Source organism: Mycteria americana, chromosome 4 (genome assembly GCF_035582795.1).
Source record: "Mycteria americana isolate JAX WOST 10 ecotype Jacksonville Zoo and Gardens chromosome 4, USCA_MyAme_1.0, whole genome shotgun sequence".
NCBI classification, from domain to species: Eukaryota; Metazoa; Chordata; class Aves; order Ciconiiformes; family Ciconiidae; genus Mycteria; species Mycteria americana.
In genome coordinates this window covers 56,700,052-56,721,135 of record NC_134368.1, presented here as the reverse complement: position 1 = coordinate 56,721,135, position 21,084 = coordinate 56,700,052, and the positions used below count along the sequence as shown (strand labels likewise).

The 21,084-nt window shown below is 39.5% G+C and overlaps 1 protein-coding gene across 4 annotated transcripts in view; it reads left to right on the top strand.

Annotated features, from left to right (window-relative positions):
- Positions 1-21,084, top strand: part of DNAJB14 (DnaJ heat shock protein family (Hsp40) member B14) — a 30,819-nt gene that overhangs the window by 4,527 nt on the left and 5,208 nt on the right. For all 4 annotated transcript variants that reach the window (XR_012775561.1, XR_012775560.1, XM_075500625.1 and 1 more), the window contains 6 exons: positions 1,932-2,106; positions 14,855-15,000; positions 18,055-18,240; positions 18,639-18,733; positions 19,414-19,523; positions 20,728-20,900. Coding sequence is in view for 2 of the 4 variants with exons in the window: in XM_075500625.1 (XP_075356740.1) it covers positions 1,932-2,106; positions 14,855-15,000; positions 18,055-18,240; positions 18,639-18,733; positions 19,414-19,523; positions 20,728-20,900 (885 nt within the window). In the remaining 2 variants the exon portion in view is untranslated. The remainder of the gene's footprint in view (positions 1-1,931; positions 2,107-14,854; positions 15,001-18,054; positions 18,241-18,638; positions 18,734-19,413; positions 19,524-20,727; positions 20,901-21,084) is intronic.

Here is a 21,084-nt window from a genome sequence, read left to right as displayed (position 1 = left end):
GCACAAGCATTATTGCAGGGATGGGGAATTTCTAGAGCAGTACCAATATAAAGGCAGGATTTGCAAAACGGTCAAGTAAGCATTATTTCTAGAGGGTAAGTCAGGGTCATGTTCGATAGGATCCCACATGATATGATTATTAAATATCTAATGTCACAGAACAGAAAAAGAATAATTTTGTTTTCTGTTATCACTTGTCTGGAGCACATTTGGACTGAAAATGCTTCATTCTGAGGGCACTGTCTGTTCGAATCTCTGTTCTTGATTAGTTCTTAGCCTGCACAGTCACCTTGTTGGAGTTGTTACTACTTCATTTACCTCAGAACTTTAAATGCCATGACGGATTATATTAGAATAAACTGTTGCAAATATTTGGATATGTGCTTCAGCTATAATCCATAGTGCAACTATAGCTCTCCTGTTTTCAAGAACTTAATTTCATTTGTAGTGAAAACATCCCCTCAGCATACAACTCAGCATCTAAATGTTAGCCTTTTCTTTATTTCTGCAGTAAAAAGCGTGACCTGATCAATTGATGAATCTTGCTGAGGCAGGCACGAGCACAGGACTGGCACTGAAGTCAGCTGACTTTCTTGTTCAGGCCGCGTGTAGCTATTCATCTGCAGTACTTCAGACTGCTGTGGCCAGTGGGTAATAAGTGAATTAATAAGTAAAAGCAAATACTGGAGAGTTTTAAGAAGCATATCTTAGGGAAGTGGTTCTTCTCCTTTTAAACAAAGCTCCACTTTTCTTTTCTTTCCTGTGCTTCTCCGAGATGGTGTGTAAATCCCAGTTTTTCTGCTGCTCTAAGAGAGACCATGCTAGTCAGAGCAGAAATTTTTTAATTTGATTTAGGAGAAAATGCTTCAGGCTTCTTCTCACTAGCTTCTAGAAGAAAATGGTTTTTAACAGTAAAGCTATAACATGCTTTCACAGTGAGTGGGACATTTTTCTTCGGGAATTTTTATTAGGGCATTTTTTATGCTGATAGTAACTCAGTTGTTTATGAAACAAATTTGGCCTATGTAGTTTGCCATCTTGCTCTGAAGGGATCTCTTTTCAGGGAAGATAGACTATGTAATAATCTTTGATCCACGTTATGCTTCGTGTGCAGTCTCTTAAGTTAGAAAGGTACTGTTTCTGATTTATTGGTAAGACCGATACCCCCGAAATACAGGCTTATATCCAGAAAGAAAAAGAAAACTTAGTGTCTGATGATTTATTAAAACTGCTAAATTTGAGATCTGTTTGAACACGGAAGGAAAGAAGATTTCAAAATCTAGCAAAAGCATGCTGGTTTTCAAGATCCACGTCTCAAGAATTGGATGTAGTTGGCTGGTCCTGACTTCTCTGTGGCATTTAACAGTAGTTTGAATTTCAGCTGGTATTGCCTGGAAGGGGTATAGAGCATCAGTTTGTGGCCACTGGGTATAGAGCATCAGTTTGTGGCCACTAATGGCTCAGGTTACAAATAGCTATGTACTGTAGCAACCGAAATGTGCTGGAGATAGGCTTGGTCTCTGTATGGAATAATTTGCAGGTTCTTTAGAGTGTTAGGTTAGTTCCTCTTTTCTGTTTACAGTTGCTTATTGAGGTGTTCTGATTTTTTCACCCCAAAGAATGGGTTCAGTGCCTCTCAAAACCTTCTAGAAATGAAGGACCTGGACAAATTCTCTCCAGTATTAAATTACCTTGGCAGAGGTGGAGGGGAGTCCAGCCACTAATTTTGAAACACTTTTCCATGGTTTTGCCATGAAAAGGAGTTGCTAGACGGGCTTCAGAAATGTTTGCGGTACAAAGTGGTAATCAATAAGGAAGGAGGACGTAGCAGCTATTCTTTTGCAATGTGGTGCTCCCATTTAAGACACTTGAGAGCCCCGACTTAATCGCTAATGCCTATAATGATACTATGATATACTGTTGTTTTATAGTTTTGTTGGAAGCTATTATGAAGAATGGAAGTACTGCTGGGGGAGGCGCTTACTGCCGAAAACCAGCCAGTAGCAATGATCAAAGTAAGCCCAATAGCACGAAGGAGAGCAATGCATCTGCTGCAGGTGAAAGTGGAAAAGGCTACACCAAAGACCAAATGGAAGGAGTATTCAGGTATGGCCTTGCTTAAATATATCACTACTTTTCATTCTGTGTATTATGTACTTATGCTTTCAGCTCTAGCATCTAAAGAAGCAACATAAAATTCAAGGTTAGCTGAGAGGGGTTACTTGTACTGAACTGTGACTAAAAGGAAGAGGAGACTTTTGCTGTGTTTACAGTATGAGACATTGTCACTTTCTGTGAGAAAGATGGTACTCTTCTTTATATAAAGTAACCTTGATGGTTTAAAAAGAAAATACTCAAAATAGTTATTAAGTAGAACTCATGTTAAATGGAAGTAGTGATGAAAATTCTATAGTACAACTTGCAGGATAGTATTTCTATTCTTAAATATTTTTATACTCATGATATCTAAGTTTACATTACATGCTTGCTCCTAAAGTTTATTTTCAAGCTAATCTTGCTGTACAGGCTGGTCTTAGAGCAGTGTTAAAACTATCTCGTTCTGGAAGTACAGGTATCTGAGAAGCATTGAAGCACGTAGTCTAAGTTGCATTATAAACTCTGTCTGGACTCCGTGCAGCATGATAGTATTAAGATGGGGCGACATCAGGAAAGGAGGATGTGCAAAAAGAAACAAAGATCAATAAAAATGTCCTTTTGAGGCGAGTAACTCTTAAGTCATATTATCATTACACACTTTTTAGCTGTAGGAGTGAGAAAAATACTGTTTGATACATGCCCTGATTTCCGCTAAAGAAATATGGATACAGCCACTCTAAAATTGCATACCTCAAAACCCACCTGTGTTTTTAGATAAGCCTAGCCCAAATATTTTCAAGAGAGCTCAAAGAAGGGAAATCAAGAGGTCCTCTGTTGTGCAGAACAGAAATTTGTGTGTAAATTTTTTTGTGTGAAATGTATGTTACTGTTGATATTATCTTGGGATCTTTTCCTGAAGTTCAGTAATCTGTCCAGCTGTGCTAACAGTGAGGAAGAAGCAGCTTTTCTTTGTTGAGACAGCAGCTCTGCATTCAGGCAGGTAGACAACAGCATCTCTGGCATGGTTATCCTCTTGGTGTTGCTATCTAGTAGAGCTTTTCATTTACCATCATCTCTGCTTAATTAATGTTATTGCCCTTCATGATACATCTAAAGTAAAACCTGAATAAGAGTGTACGTTTTTGGCCACCTTGAAGTATTAGCTGTTAAACTGAAGGCAAAATGTGTGTGTGTGCACGTGCATGCGAGACAAAATATCCAGAAAAGTCCTCTGTACAATGAGGCTTAGATCAAATTAAGACATGTAACACATTCTCAGAAAGCTGCTACAAGGAAGGCTGTATTACTGCCAGTATTCACTCACCCATGACGTGCCATTCTGAGCTGCAGTCTGCTTTGACATCAGGCTCCCTGCAAGTTCTTTTGTTTGTTTTACCAGAAAGTAACGTTGCCTACTTTTTCTTGAGTAAAATGATGTTGTAGAGCCAACTTTTCTCCGTGGTATGCTTTCATGGTATTGGGTATTGCTTCCTTGAAGGGATTCACTGGATAAAATTAATCCAGTTTATTGAGATCAGAACCAGAGTTAGGGGTATTCACGGAAGTTGCACATTGAGGATGATCTTGATGATAGGTACTGCTTCTTAGTACCTATTTCAACAATCTGCTTTGTGAATATAAAATTTGGAGGCTTAAAAAGTACCTAGATTTTCGCAAATAAGCAATTGTAATAGCTTGCAGAACAACCCATGTTTGTTTGTATTTTACATACCACTTGGAAAATCAGCTGTTAAAACAATATCTTGACCTTAACTTGAATGATGCTACCATCGTTTAGTATAGCAGTTTATAAACCTTTGGAGAGAGACTGAGTTTTGGTTTAGATGTGCAGTAATCAACAGAGCAAGTCCTCAGTTCTTGCTGGAAGTTTTGAAAAGTTTGTCATGTTGTCAGTTAGTGACATCAACACACCACTTAGAAAATTTGTGGTTAAGAATTAAAAAATGTGTGCGCCTTGCCAAGGAGAACAGGATTAAATACAAACAGTGGGCTAAAACTTAATGGAAAAATATAACACATTCAGTGATGATAGCTGGGGGAAAGTTCATGTTTAAACCACAGTGAGAATGAGCTTTCTAGTTGGAAACATGACAGGCTGCATATGTTATTGCTTCAGTCAGGCCCCAGACTTTTCCAATTAAATGAAATGCGCCCCTCTGGGGAGGGTATTCTTCAGAGAGTAGAGCTTGTCACCACCATATGCTTCTGCCATACCACAGTGGAATGGTTTTCGGACCTTTGAATTGGTTAAAGAAATGCTGCGTGAAAAGAGGTGGTTTTAAATAGTGTTTCATGCCTGATTTTTAATTTTTTTTTCCTATAAGGAAAGAAATTTCTAGACAGCAAGGTAGCAAAATCTTCAATTTTTAATAAATTCTGAATCTTGCCATGAATTTGACTCTGTCAAACGAAGTTGTTTTGTATGCTTATGATTTGAAAGGTGGTCATTATCCTCAAGTATTCTTCTTTCTAGGAGTTTTTGGTTCTGTATTAGTAATTGGATATAGACTGAGAGAAAGCATTCCTGATTTAACAACCCATGCCATTTCCAACCCTTTTTTATAAGCTCTAGTGAGCAGTCGGACAGGGGGACTGACTCTGAGCTCTCTGACTTGGATCACTGATTAGTGTTCCTGGAGTTGTCCAGCTATCTTAAATTTGCTTGTGACAATAGATTTAAGAAGCATAGCGAGACACACTTGGAGCAGTATAACTAATTTAACTGCATTAATTTTCATCAGCGTTACTCTAGTAATGTGGGTAGGCATGAATGCAAACAAGCACCTCAGTGCTGTTTTTATTTTTTCCACATACACAGGGGACACTGATCACTAGCAAGCTACCATAGCACTTCTGTAGAGCATTACATGAGCTTGCAAACAAGTTGCTCAATAGGGAGAAGCATAAGATGAAATATCTTTCCACGGATTGCATAAGTGCTGGGTGATGCTCTGTTCTTTGTGGGAATGGTGCTCAATATTTCAGTGTGACAGTCTGAAGCTTAAGATATCCAAAAGCAGTTTGTTACTTTTGAATTGAAATGCTTTGAAAATACCATCTGTAGTACATGCATCTTTTTCTTAATGATGCTTATCTTGTCACTGAGGGCTGGATCAAGTTGCCTTAACACTTTAGGTGACCTGCATATCAGAGATATTGACAGGAGACTAGCAGAAATGTGCTAGGACCCACAGCAGACTTATGTCTTTTTAGAGCAAGTGCCCTAGAAGTCTCTAGGCAATTGAAAGGTGTCTGAGAAATGTTAACTTAAGACAAGTGCATGACAATCTTGTGCACAACCAAAAAGGGAGAATTTGGTTTGGGATTCTGTCATCTTTGCTTTAAAGCAATTCCTTCACTGTTTGATGTAGGTTATTGGCATTTTTTGCTGAGATAAAGAAATGAAACATTTGTGTAAGAAAGAAAATTTAAACTTTTTTTTCTTCTAGTTCACTTAAAACAACTGAAGAAGAAGTGCTGATCAGGATTACAGTTATCAGTTCTTAATTACTTTCAAACAAATTCTGTTCATCATATCTGCCTACTCATACCAAGTGTGCAGACCCTTTGGAAAGGTTTTGTGGACTAGCATGAAATCTAAAAAAAAAAAAAAAAAAAAAAAAGAAATTATCATTTGCCTGCTGTGTATTAATCTTTCCCATTTCTTTTTATGCTGTGAAGTGTGTATTATCTGTTGTCTACTACATGATTTAAAAAAAATAGTTTTGGAGATACAGGTCGTACACTTTATACAGACTCCCTTTAAATTATCTTAAAATTCATATGGTGTCTGATGTCTCTTTTTTAGTAAATAAGCCATAGCATATATTCCATATTACCTTTTCGACATCTGAAAGATAACTGCCATGATTAGTATTACGCTAAAGTTGGACTGCTGTCTTGTGAAAACTATGGTGGAATACTGCTTTTCCTGCCCTGCCAGTGCCTGCCCCTCGGAAGAGAGCACAAGAATGAAATTTTGTATTTGGATCTTTGAGCTAGAACCAAAACAAGCCAATAGAGGCATGGGTTTTGTAGGAACCTTGCAAGGCAGGATTAAATGTCATCCAGTAGTGGTTGAGAATAATCAGCAACTTGATTTGAATTCATGGAGTAAACCAAAAAATTGCCTCTACACATTTCATGGATCAAACTAGAAGGAATGTAAGCTGTGTGACTGACTTTTTCCAGGCCTTCTGCTGAGACTTCTGCAAATTCAGCAAAAAGAGATATATCGTTACTTTTTTAACATGGGGTCAAGAAGATAATTAACTGAAAGTGGAATAATAAGAGCAATCAACATGTGCTAAAATGGAAAAAAAAAAAAAAAAAACACAAAGCAAAGAAATCAGGGCATGCCTTTAATTAGGCTGCTAGAACTACTGTGAATTGTTGAAATATCCTGTTGAATGGTTGAGAAAGTCAAGGTGGAAATCACAGGCATAGAGCCTGTCATGGAAAAGTGGCACAGAAGATACGGTGGACTTTGTCAGAAAGCTCCTGCCTTTAATCTACACTTTTTATAGCTAAACTAAAAGCTTAAAATCTGGAGAAAAGTATGCTGATGTAAACACAGCCTTGAATATTTCATGTAATACACACAGGAGAAACAAACTGACCAGGTACATCCAGGAGCAAGGTACTAAGACAAGCACCCTAATGTGTTGTTGAATCTATCAGTACAACAGAGATCTGAAACTTCTGAATGCGTTTTTTCTGAATGCATTTTTTCTGAAACTTCTGATGCGATTCCAGAAACTAGGGGTATGCTGGTACCAGTTTGAGTTCCTCAACAACGCTGTGACCTTTTCTTCCCAATCTAGAGCACTTTTTGCAGACCACACTTATGTCATCCAAACTGTGACTGGCACATTCCCAATTTAGCTGCAAGATGCCGTTTGCATCAGGTCCTCTGGCATCATTGGAAACTTGACCTATGTAGAAATTGGTCTGCATTTTACTGTGTTTTTCTGCTCAACTCTGAGATTGTCTTCCTCTTGCTCAGTTCTTTGTCGCTAACATTCACATTGCTGCTCACTGTGCTGCTCAATTTAGATTACCATCGGGAGAAATAATTGTGGCTCCCATTGCAAGCTTTTGGAGATTGTGGTCGAAGTATTTGTCTTTTGGGCTGTTCCTGTGCATGTAGACAGAGGCTTTGGAAGGCCCTTTGAAATACCTACTCATACGCAAAACTTCATGATAATGGATCACTGCAGGTACTTGATACAGAAATGCAAGCATCTCTGATAGGTTTTGTTAACCTGATAAAAGGTGTTGATGTTGACCTAATCTGAATTGCAGATCTGAAAAGTGGAACAAGAAGCACAGCAGTAGGATCACATCATTTTGTAGTCACAGGAGAACCAGTGGTAATAGCCCAGAATTTCTGCAGGTGAGAGCAGACATTTCAGGATGTGAAGGGCTTCCTCTGCCCTCAGCTGTCAGAGCATGGGGAGGAGCCCAGCATCAGGCAGAATTGGCTGTTGCTGCCGTTTGAAGCTGGATGACCAGTTCTAGTGCAGGTGGCTTGTCAACTGCACGCTGGGATAGTAGAGCTTTGCAAGTTGTGATGAGATACCTGTCAACAGATTGTGGATGAATGTAGGCCATCACTTGCCCTCATGCTGTTGCAGACTCTAAACGTCTGATATTATTTCAGGAACATCTAGCAATATGCCCTCCTAAAACAGCCAGCAAATCTGTTAACCAGAAGGACAGTGTCAGGGTGCTGGCAGGGGACTAACAATTCAGCAAGGACAGAAATAAGCTAAACAACAGAAATAATTTTATAGTAATTGAGATACAGAAGTGATCCAACCAGGAATGAAAAACACAAGAAAAGCAATTTGCAAAAAACAACCCCCCAAACAAATTAACAGTGAAAGCACCAAACTTCAAATAAGCTAGAAATAAACAACAAAAAAAATGCAATTCAATACAAAAGGGGCAGTCCATAAGCAAGTGATATGTAAATTGCAATTTTAAAAATAAACATCTCTGTGGAGTTTACATATGCAAGAAAATTCACACTAGGGACTACAGTGCCTTAAGTGCAGCAAAACCAAACAAACAACAATTTGAAATGCAGCTTTCAGAAAGTTAGTTGTTCATGCTGAGAGTACCGCAGGACAGGGGTTTCAGATGCAGTTAAAAGCTATAAGTAACATCAGTGATCTGTCTTTCCCAAAACCTCCACTGGTTTTACTCTTAATTTTTCCCAGCCTCTGCTGGCCGATGTTGTGTGGCCTGCAATAGGAGACAAGGGGGAAGGGGATGGTTCCTTCCATCTATCTGTCCTCCCGTGACAAATCTCCACAGGATAGCTCAATGCTCCAGGTGAGGGATTCTGGCAGAGTGAGGGTTGTCAGGCATCAGTCTGCTAGAGACAGGGAGTGAGAAATATGTCCAAAAAGGCCTGCTTCTGCTGAGGGACAAGGATCAGGTTGGCCATGGCTTCAACAACTCCCAGCAGCTGGAGAGAAATTTCTCATCAGGACAGTGGTAGTTTGGAGGAAGAGGACTTAAGTCTTGGAGAATTTCTGTGCAAAGACCATGATTCCCATCTCTTTAAGGTGGAGGAGGGATGTGGTGTGTGTGCTCCAACAGTGTTTGAGAAGCCTGGTGACTTCACAGCACGTGTATGACCTGAGGATCTGGTGGGTTGCCCTGGTGATCCTGTACAGTTTGTCCTGCTATAAACTGACTTACCAGGTTGAGTTTGTGATGCATTAAAATTTTACCTCTCAGGAGTGCACCACAAACACTGGTAATTTTGTTTAATTGGAAAGCACCTTTTAATCATCTTTGCTTGTCCCATCATCCCCAGTACAAAACTGCCGCAGTACAAGTTTTGGTGCAAAACTCGCATGGACTTTGCTGAGGGCGGAAAAACCAAGCCATTACCCTGTAATGATTGCCCTGAATTGTGCTCAGTAAGGGACCTCCTGGCAGAAGTCACTAACTCCCTCTGTGTAGGAAACTTTGCATTAACTAGATGCTAGCTACTTACAGTCCAGATGCTTTTTGCCTTGAAGCTGCAAAGCAATCGTATAAAACTGTTGTCTAATGGCAGGGTGTAGCAGGGGTTTCATAGCACAAGGTCATTGCTGAGAATTCCAGGCTTAGGTATGGGTTTTGGCCCCTGTGCACTTGTACAATCATTTAATGTATTTTAGCTTTAAAGCTTGATCTGCCTAATCCAAAGTCCTGCTAAACTCTGCAAAATTGCCATATGTATATGCATATTCCATATGATTCACCGTGAAGTCACATGCAGCGGTGCTCCTCAGGCTGTCCGACAGAGTACTTGCAGCTTATTTTTGCTGCTGAGGTTTGTAAGAGCCAGCACTGACTCGGTTGAGATCTGAAGATGACAATGGGCTAAACAGTGAACAGGGGTTATGTATCTCAGTGTTGATCCTGTGCAGTAGAAAGGAGGGCAATGTAAATGATTTGGAGGATCGGTTACAGGTCTGTCACAGGCAGTGTTGCTGTGAGCGTGCTCATCCTTACAAGAACACACAAGGGAGAATGAAAGTCAGGGGTGGCTGTCACAAATTCACAAAGGCTTCTTTGTTTGAGACTGGCTGTTTAGCCTAGGGTAGCAGGTCAGGATATAAGGGTGATTTGATATAAGATGTGCTTGAAATATCAAATCTTAGCTTCATACAAAATCAGGAATGTTGGAATAGAGATGTTTGTTTATTTGTAGATTTTTTTTCTAACAAAGCAATCACTAGCGAAGACTTGCTAAGAGAAGTAGAAACGTGTTATACCTTGGCTGAACACTTGTTTCTTGATAAATAACAAGAGCTCATTTGTGGACCAGGTTCAGGATAGCTGTTGCATGGAGGGTGATTACAGTCATCCCTTTGGCGGGCAAGTGCTATATGACCCACAAGGCAGGTTTCTCCCTGCACTTTCTCATCAGGAAGTAGCTCTGGTTTGATGCACTGGCTCTAAGCAGATCATGGTGTCAGAAGCTGGTGGGTCATGTGCTGACCTGAACGTCTTCTGGTTGATACCCACCATTCCTGCTTTTCCCATGAGGGTTTCCTACTGGGGGACTTTCACTGGTTGTGAATGGGAAAAAAGCTCTAGGGTGAGTTTTTGAGGGTTAGAAGAACAGGTTGGCATTTCTTGGGTTGTTCTTTTATTTCCATTTTTCTCCTCCCTGCATCCTAGAGTTGTGAAATAAATGCATATCAGGTCTGCAAAGAAGTAAACTTTCATGGGGGTTTTTTTCATGTTTGTTACTTCCATGAGAAATGACCATATGCTGTTGGGGGAAAAAGTTGTTGAGGATGCACAGTGCTGTCATGGTTTAACCCCAGCCAGCAACTAAGCACCACACAGCCACTCCCTTGCTCCCCCCTGGTGGGATGGGGGAGAGAATGGGAAGGGTAAAAGTGAGAAAACTCGTAAAGGTAAAGCAAAAGCCACGCACACAAGCAAAGCAAAACAAGGAATTAATTCACTACTTCTCATGGGCAGGCAGGTGTTCAGCCATCTCCAGGAAAGCAGGGTTCCATGAGCATAATGGTTACTTGGGAAGACAAACGCCATCGCTCCAAATGTCCCCCTTTTCCTTCTTCTTCCCCCAGCTTTATATGCTGAGCGTGATGTCACATGGTATGGGATATCCCTTTGGTCAGCTGGGGTCAGCTGTCCCAGCCGTGTCCCCTCCCAGCTTCTTGTGCACCCCCAGCCTCCTCGCTGGTGGGGTGGGGTGGGGTGAGGAGCAGAAAAGGCCTTGGCTCTGTGTGAGCCCTGCTCAGCAGTAACTAAAACACCCCTGTGTTATCAACACTGTTTTTGGCACAAATCCAAAACACAGCCTCATACTAGCTACTGTGAAGAAAATTTACTCTACCCCAGCCAAAACCAGCACATTCTCCACCCCTTATTCCATACCATTTATGTCGTACTCAGGTTCCACACTATGCAATACATCCTCATTAACCACCACACCCCTTCCCATTCTTTGATACAGATAACACAGATAACATTCCCCTAGTCTATGGACCACCCCTGTAAAATGTCTGTAAAATTTCCACAAATGTCCACTGAGTTCATTTAATCCATGACTTTGGGCTCCATCTCTTATGGTGGTCACTCAGGACAGGAGAGGTGCTGTGTTGTGTGGAGTTACTGGGCACCAAACCCAGCTCAGGTCAGGTCACTACTGTACTTGCACTGCTTCTTGTAAGGCTTGTCCTCCATTGGTTCAGGTGCTTCCTGCTATAGTAATTCCTGTAACATGCAACTCAAATCCCGGGTTACAACAATTTAAAGGTATTTCCATTACAGTCTCCACCCCTGGTCCCTTTGGACCAGACCATTGGGTTTAACATTGCAATGAACTCCTCCCCTTGCCCCTGCTCCAGCTTGGACTTACCCACAGACTGCAGTCCCTTAGTGGTGTTCCTGCTCCAAGTGGAGCCTCATCTGTGAGCCACAGTCTCTCCAGGGGTGTACCTGCTGTGGCATGGACTTACCCACAGCCACAGTCGCTTTGAGGTGCACCTGTTCCAGCGTGGCCTTCTCCATGGGCCACAATGCCTTCAGAGATAGACCTGCTCCAGCATGGCCTTACCCACAGCTGCAGTCCCTTCAGAAGTAAACCTGCTCCAACATGGGCCTATCCATGGCCATACACTTTGAGGTGCTCCAGGATGACCTCATGCACAGCCACTGATGCTTCGAGGTGTATCTGCTGCAGCATGGACTTATCCTTGGGCCACAAGCCCTTCAGAGGTATACCTGCTGCGGCACAGACGTAACCACGGCCACAGACACTTCGAGATGTACCTGCTCTGGTGTGGACTTATTCATGGCAACAGGCACTTTGGGGTGTCCTGCTCCCACATGGACTCATCCACAGGTCACAGTCCCTTTGACTCGAGTTCACACTGGAGTTCCAGCCTGACCAGTACAGCAGCACAGAAACAGCAGCGATGCCCTGGCCATCTGCCAGCCCAGGCGCATGGCCTTTGCTGTTATCAACATGTTCCCAGGCACAGCACAGTAAGATGATCAGTAGTACAGCAGCACAGCAAGCAGTGAAACCAAAAAGCAGCCACTAACAAGCACTAGACTCTAATATACAGTGAGGCAAGCAAGCCCCGGGGCAAGTACAGGAGCTTGCCAATTAATAGCTGAACAGCAATAACAGCTATAAATTCGATCTAGCACGTTCCAGTCAAACCTGTCATTATCTCAACCCTTCGAGGCCCATATTGGGCGCCAAAAAGGACTGTCGTGCTTTAACGCCAGCCGGCAACTAAGCCCCACCCAGCCGCTCGCTCACTCCCACCGGTGGGATGGGGGAGAGAATGGGAAGGGTAAAAAGTGAGAAAATCATGGGTTGAGATAAAGACAGTTTAATAGGGAAAGCAAAAGCCACGCACGCAAGCAAAGCGAAACAAGGAATTCATTCCCTACTTCCCATGGGCAGGCAGGTGTTCAGCCATCCTCAGGAAAGCAGGGCTCCATCACACATAACGGGTACTCGGGAAGACAGACGCCATCACTCCGAATGTCCCCCCCTTCCTTCTTCTTCCCCAGCTTTATATGCTGACCATGACACCATATGGAACAGCCCTTTGGTCAGCTGGGGTCAGCTGTCCCAGCCGTGTCCCCTCCCAGCTTCTTGTGCACCCCCAGCCTCCTCGCTGGTGGGGTGGGGTGAGGAGCAGAAAAGGCCTTGGCTCTGGGTGAGCCCTGCTCAACAGTAACGAAAACAGCCCTGGGTTACCAGCACTGTTTCCAGCACAAATCCACAACACAGCCCCGTACTAGCTACTGTGAAGAAAATTAACTCTATCCCAGCCAAAACCAGCACAGGAGCTTAACACTTGAACAAATGTTTAACACTACAGTTTTAATGCTGATAAAATAACTTTGCTAAACATTGATGACTCACTACCTAATTTTATATCAACCAAAGTTCTGAAGAGTCTGGTCCACAAACAGATCTTTCAGATACTGAATTATCGAAGAGAAGAACCTAGATTGGTTGCTGAGATAGCAATTTCTTGAAATAAAAGCTTAATTTGATACTGTTATACTTTTAAATAAAGCTAGCTGTTCTTGATACGGTTCATAAGTAATACAGGTCTTGATGCTAAGGATGAAGGGATCTATTCACTACCAAATTTTTTTCTTATTGTAGAAATTAACAAACAGAAGTTTCCAGTATTCAGAGTATAATTTAATGTATTTTCTTTTCATTCTTTCTTGATGCTGGATTCACTGTGTTCCTTTTAGTTAGCTTTATCAGCTTCCTAACTGGAGCTTATTAAATGTTACTTCAATAAAATGAGCTATATTTATTTCACAGGATGTTCATGTTGGCAGCTGCCTGCATGCATTCAATTCAGTGCTCCTCTGAGCATTACACTGAGACTTCCATAAAAGCTCATGTTATTTGAACACAGGAAAAGGGATCCCTCAAATGAAACTTGATTTGATCAATCTGTGAACTATGAAGGACCACACACGACGGTGTGGTTGTATTTCTTAGCATTCCCTTAATTACAGGGTACCCATTCTTCTTTCATGAAAATGCCAAAGGCTTCCTTACCCCCTTTTTTTCCACTTGGCTGCCCTGTGTATAGTCTTTGTAACGCTAAACCCATATTTACGTAGAAGTCTGTGCATTTAAGAGAATGTGGACACAGTTACAGATATGTGAAGAGACTCACAAAGCTTTTAAAATATTTATGGATGTAATTTCTGTTTCTTGCTCAGACCAGCCCTTTTCTTTTGGTATGCACCAAATGTCAGTGTGCCTCATTTCTGCAACGCAAGTTTGTGATTCGGCCTTATTTTTCTAAGTTTCTGAATTCTTACCCAAATAACTTGGTTTGATTTTAAGGTGTATTTGTTGGTTTGGTCAGTTCTTCCTGCCCACGTAAAATTAATGTTCCCTCTGTCCCCTGTAACTGCTCTTTCTCTTTTCTGAGTATTGTAAAGCATATCAAATCATTGCATCATTTCCCAGATTTTGCTTTTCCTGTCTGGGTGAGACTGCCTACAGGAAGAATATTTCCGAGATTTCAGAGTTTTAAAAAATGCTACATTGAACATATGAGATGAGCTGAATCCATAATTGCTGGAGCTCTTATTGGTTCTTTGAATTTATATAAACACTTACAGAAAGTTTGTTAAGATCTAGGTGCATTCCCAGCAGCAGAGGTATTCTTACATGCCTTATTTCCCTGAAAAGTGAATGCTTGAATGGTGTTATGACTTTACTTTTGTTTGGAGAAAGGGAGGTATTGTTTGTTTTGTTTTATATCATGCATACCAAAGTGCATTTGCTGTTGACAGTCAAAACAGGCCTTCCTACCCACTAGCTCTGTGAAGTAAATTTGGAATTTTCATTTTATGCATTATTAACAGCAATATTCATATAATTGGGGATGGAGAAATGCTCCAGTAATTGCAAACTGAAACCTTTTCTTACAACTGTAGTAGTTCTACAGTAGAAGAAGTGAAATAAATGTATGTAGTAAGTAATTTTGAGGACAGTAGTTTATTGTGCTCAATAGTGAGTTTATTATGAAAAATTGCATTCTTTGTTTCTAGAGTGGATTTTTTTTTATATTTTATATTGAAAGCGAGAGATGTATTGCATCAGTGCAATGTATTACCTCATTTGCAGCTGTGTTCTAACATACTACTTTTACATCTTTTTGTTTACAACATTTTACTTAATTTTCTTTTGCAGTATAAAGAAATGTAAAAATTATTACGAAGTCCTTGGGGTGTCAAAGGATGCAGGCGAAGAAGACCTAAAGAAGGCTTATAGAAAACTTGCTTTGAAATTCCACCCAGACAAAAACCACGCGCCTGGAGCAACAGAGGCTTTTAAAAGTAAAATACCATTTTTACTTAAAATTTATTTTATGATTAAACTTTGTCCGATTAAAGGAAATTCATCTGCATTGGTCAGTTGTCTTTTTACAAAATTGTCAATGTGGTGTTTTGTAGCTAATATTAAACTGACATTTTTATCCAAGAAAATGTTTGACCTTTATTATCTTAATATATACCTAGAAGTATAGATAAATAATGTGGGCTTTTGCAGTAGGGTTTGGTTTCAGAAGATTGACTGTAATTTTCAGATACAGGGAGCAAATACTTGATCTGTGAAATCCAATTGCACTTTTTTACTGTTGTTGACTTAATGTAGTCAATTGAATCTTACTATCTTGAATCTTTACTATACTTGAGCTTGAAAAAACCAAAGTAATACTTGCTAGCAAATGCAGTTTTTACTGAATCATGTGCCACGCTAAGTTACCTTTTCCTTAGAATTCCTTGTATTTGTGTCGTTTTACTACTTTTTCCACACAAAAACACTTGGGTTCAAACATGGCCTTATTAATAGTTGCCTTTGACCATTTCTTAGGTAAAGTTTACAGTCTGACTTGACCTGATCTAAGGCTGCCAAGCTTAGCCCTGCACAAGGAAAATTGTTGAGAAAAAGCTTTTTAAAGAAAACTACACCTTCATCTCAGACACAGATGAAGAAAAATGTGAATCTGTAAGAAATGATCATGCATAAATAAACAATCTGATTGTGGTACATCTCTTTTATTTTTTTCCTGTGTGAGGTTTACATGCAGACATTTGAAAAAATCAGTTCAATAAAACTCTTAAATTGGGGGAGGGAAAAAAAAGAAAATAAAAGTCCTGAGCAAGACTTCTGATACAGACTTTAAGGGGTAATTATAATAATATATTAACAATTCCAGATGAAAAGTAGATAGAACATAGCAGAAAAGTTGATTGCTAATGATTATTTTAATGCAGCACATACGTGATGGCTTTATCTAAAAAAGATATTATTCTTATAAAATTGCCTCCAGCCCTATGAATAAAATAATTCTTCATTGTTAATAGCATTTTAAATAATCTTTAAAATGTAGGAAATCAGTTTCTTATTATTTAATCTTTTATTTAACATTAGCACTTTGTACAAGTTTGATTTCTTTGGCTTAGTTTCACTTTCTGGTTCTTAACTAGATGAGTAAAGGAACAGAAAATTTTGTAGGGGAATCTTGTTGACTAAAAATTATTTAATGAAATCTAGCATTTTTCTTGCATAGAAATTACTGTAATCTTTTTGTATGGCTGAGTAAATTTATGATTTAGTTTGCCTTTAAAGGTGTCTGATGAGTTTCTAACATCCAGCTGAGAAAAGGAGTTTCATAGTAATAGCTATTATTTCATAATAATGCTTTATTTTAAGGAAAGGTCACATTAGAAAACAGAATTGAGTCTGATGTTAGGCAAGGTACTTACTTAGATCTTGAGCTACCTAGTACTACTCTTGTATTAAGCAGTCTCCCTGAGGTTATATTTTAGAGTAAAAAGTTTGTGCAAATATAATCACTTTTAATCTCTTGGAATCTCTTTTACCAACCTCATCAAAAATCTTTCCTTTGAAACTTTTGAGCAGTTTTTTTCATTTTTTATGTCCTTTATTTAAAGAAAATTATATTTGAATCAAATCTGTTGTGAATTAGCATCAAATAATCAAAAGCAAATAACAAATAGTCAAAAAAGATTGCTGACTGTACCATGACAGTATGGTGTCTTCACTTTATGTGCAGTCCCCATATTTATGTCTCCCTAAATTCTTAATTGTTGGGAAAATCGAAATTTTTACTACCAATTTTATCCTCGTGCTGAGTACAGAGGAACCTTGTAGCAATATTTGTTGTCAGTAGTGTATATCATGCTCTTAATGCAAATTACCAGGCTTCATTTCTTCAGGTTTTCTCCTCCACTTAAAGGAATTGCTAATGATTATTTCTGAGGGCATCTTAAGAGGCACATAGCTAAGACTCATAAACTTTTTTTTAGGTTGGATAATGTTGAAAACATTAATTATGCAAAGCCATAGTCTTATTTGCCTGTGTTAAGGTTATAGTGTTGCACCTTTCATGAACTTTTGATCACTGATGGCTTTTCGACACTGAAAAACATAGTCCCTCTGCCTTGTGTTGGTTGGCTGCAGAAGAAGCCTTTTGTTGGAGAGGCCTGGAGGAGAGGGAAGAAAGGAAAGCAGAAAGGGTTTAATGAAGATATGACTGAGTGAAGATTGTTTATCGAGTGCCAATAGAAATTTTCCTTCAATCTGCAAGAGCTGTATGTCTATGCGGAGCAGCTAGGGTCAAAGCTTGTAAAGTCAGCATGCTCACCTAACTCAGTTTTTCCCTTTCTACTGTCAAAATTGAAGTTGTTCATTTGTGATAATGTAGCGTGAATGGGGACAAGCATCCAGGCCAGGCACTCCAAACACTGAGGTTGTATTGAAAACCTTGGGAACACACGTGTTCCTGTCATGCACACATGTTGTACTCTTCATGTTACGTCATGCAAAACTTTGTGCTATTAAAGTAATCCATAAAATATCTTGAGAAGAATATAAAAAAATACATTCACACTCTTGTAGACAATAAAGTTGATGCATTTGAAGAAGTTACCTCTTCCTAAATGAAACCAAAGAAAACCTACTGAGCCTATGATGTTTTTAAGCTAGGCTGCTAGAGCAAACTGAACTTTGCAATTACCCCACTTCAAAGCTTTCTTTCTAATGCTTGATGCTTTTTTTGTAATTGCAGTGAGAGAGAACATTTCCACAGGTGTAGGTGTTCCCTAGAAAAAGGATCAAAGCTCTCCTGCCTTCTGCTTAGTTCAACAGATAAAAGCCCTTTGAATAGCATTGGTGGGAAACTTTGTGGAAGCTATGCTAAGAAAATTAGAGATGTTTCTGGACCTTGTTGTACTATAGTTGATTTGTAACATACAGTAAAGGGCATAATTCGCTGCCTATTCTTGACTTTGAAATTGCAATATTCATGCTGGAATAGCTCTTATCTTTCATTTATGGGAGTTGTCTTTTATTCCTTGCTTCAGAAATCGGAAATGCGTATGCTGTGCTGAGTAATCCAGAAAAACGAAAGCAGTATGACCTTACAGGCAGTGAAGAGCAAACATGCAGTCACCCTAGCAACGGTAGATTCAACTTCCATAGAGGGTGTGAGGCAGATATTACTCCAGAGGATCTATTCAACATGTTTTTTGGAGGGGCCTTTCCAACAGGTATTTGTATATATCAGTATAATCACTGGGATACAGTGGTACTGCCCAGAGTGGCATTAGAGTTTGTGACATTGTAAAACAGTAAAATTACTCCAACCCGCCTCAGACCCCAACTCTTTAATCTGCATCACAGTTTATTTTTCCCCTAAGTGCTGCTAAATCCCAAAAATGTGAGTTCAGTTCTTTGGGGTTACTGCAGTGATTCTGCGGTACATGAAATAACAAATCAGTTGTCTTAGAGCTTAAAATATTTATTTTAAACTTTGAAATTGTAAGATATCTTAAAGTTATTTTATGTGTCATTGTGCCATAATGTGAAATGCTTTATGTTGTTCCTTCTGCATTGACCTCTAAATAGGTTTTTTACGTGATTTAAATGTGGATATTTCTTTCCTTAGGTAGTGTACATTCATTTTCTAATGGTCGTGCTGGCTACAGTCATCCTAATCAGCACCGTCAGAGCGGACATGAGAGGGAGGAAGAGAGGGGTGATGTAAGTTTAATCACCATTGACTTTAAACTGTGGATTGTGAAATTTGCTGGTAGTAGCTTTCAGTGATATGACTGTACAGGAGCTCTGTACTGTAGAGGAGGATTTGTACTTGCCAGTTACATATTTTAAAACTTTGGCAGGTGGTCATCTTACTGATTGGTAAATAGACATGCAAATTGGAGAAGATAATAGCCTGGTTTTGTAAATCTATTGTTCTATGTCACTGTCTTACTAGTGACTGGTAGTATTAGCCTAAATATGCCACTAATTCTGGTCACTAATCCTTGTCTACATTAAAAAACTTATTTGGGCTGAGGTAAGAAATGTACTTAAGGCTCAATATTCATCTATATGAATTATATATAGTCCTGTATAATTATATATCACTGTATAGATGAGACCAAATCATGGTGTACAACATAACTGAACCAGCTCTTCATTTGGTAATTACTTGTGGCTACATGCTAACCCATGAACTCTTGCAGCTTGAGCACTCTGAATATTGTGTATGCATTGGAAAGTTAAGATAACACCACAGTGTTTGCAGGTTTGTAGTTACAGTTTTCCTAGCAGCTTTTGATGTTTAAAGCAGAAAGTCATGCTTAGCATTAAATCTTGTCAAGTTTACCTGTTTACTTGATGCTGGTTTATTAAATACCTGAATCTGTTTTGTTCCTTAGGGAGGTTTCTCTATGTTCATTCAGCTGATGCCTATTATTGTGTTGATCCTCGTCTCCTTGTTGAGCCAGCTGATGGTATCTAACCCTCCTTATGCCTTATACCCAAGATCGTAAGTAATGCTTGATTACATTAGCTTAAAAGAGAGGGGAGGACGTTGTAATCACCCTCTCCCACTTAGAAGCATTATAGAGAGCCTTCCATTAGTTGGTCCTTGATTTCCCACAGTGAGGAGGAAGGAAGGTATAGATGAAGCAGAACAAAACTTTAAAGTTAGTCCTAGGAACATGCTGTGAGAATGTAAAGGAGAAAAGAGGTCAGCAATACCTGCAGTTTAGGAGGTCTTCTAATACAAGGCAGCGGGTCCATGCAATGTAGCATGTTGCAAAGGTGTTTGCATCTCCAGCATATTTAATTGAATCCTGAAACCTGCTAAGTCTCATTATTCTTTTAGGGGTCATCTGTGCTTGTAGCAAGTGAAGTACTTGAAAGCAACTTTCTCATCCTTACCTAAGTTTTGAACTAGGTGACGGCTGAGGAAATTGTCTATTCTTTGCTTCATTCTATGTGATAGTAAAATAGTTTATCTTCGTTTTCTTGCAAAGAATTCTACTAGTGAAGCTTACCTGTTTTGTACAGTAGGATATATAAACCCTTTTTCCTTGAGAGAAATAAATAACTTTAATCAAGCATGCAACTAGCTAGTAGACTTAGCCCACTCGCCACAACTGTTTTAAAGGTCCTTAGTTCCTTGCAGAGCTCTCAGCCCCACAACAGAAAGGTTTCTTTTCTCCTCTCTTATTTTTCAGAGTTCTTTATTTCTGGAGTGTGATGTTTTTCCCTTCTCCAACTAAGCTGTGTGATGCTTATAAACACTTCTCTGCCAAAATGTTTGCAGACAATCTTTGATTTTTAATCCACAGAATGCCAGCAGGAAAATGGATTTGTCAGGGCTGGCAGAAAACACTTTAAAATGGAGATGCCTGTACTGGGTTGCTACAGAATAGTGACCTGCTTTTCTTTCTGTTGAGTTTAAATGTAATTTTCTATTACCAAAGCTTATATTTGACTAAAGAGGTATGAAACGAGTGTCTTACTGAAGTGGGGTTTTTTTCAAGATCAACGGCTTAAGCAGCAGATGTTTAATGTTCAGGTAAATGTAGTAATTCTATTCTCTGGCAGATTAGACAGCCATTCATTTCATTACTTGTCTTGAAATGGCAAATTCAGTGATGTGCTGTTCTTCTGTAATAGCAATATTTTTTAAATCAAATAAATATCTAGTCTCTCTCTTCCCCTTCCCTCCTTTTTTGCAGAAGTACAGGGCAGACCATAAAAATGCAGACAGAAAACTTGCATGTCGTTTATTATGTCAACAAGGACTTTAGAAATGAATACAAAGGAGTGTCATTACAGAAAGTGGAAAAGAGCGTGGAAGAGGATTATGTGTCCAACATTCGTAATAACTGTTGGAAGGAAAGGCAACAAAGTAAGTTTGGTGATATGTGTAATTTCATGAAAGCATGCATTACTATAAAAAAAGATTGCCTCAGGCAAGAATGAAGGGCTTGTATTACCTGAATGAGAAAGCAAGTGTAAGGTTCCCTACTGCTTCTCACTTCTAAAAGTGTCACTGAATTTCTATGTTTTACTCAGTGACCTAACAACCATCT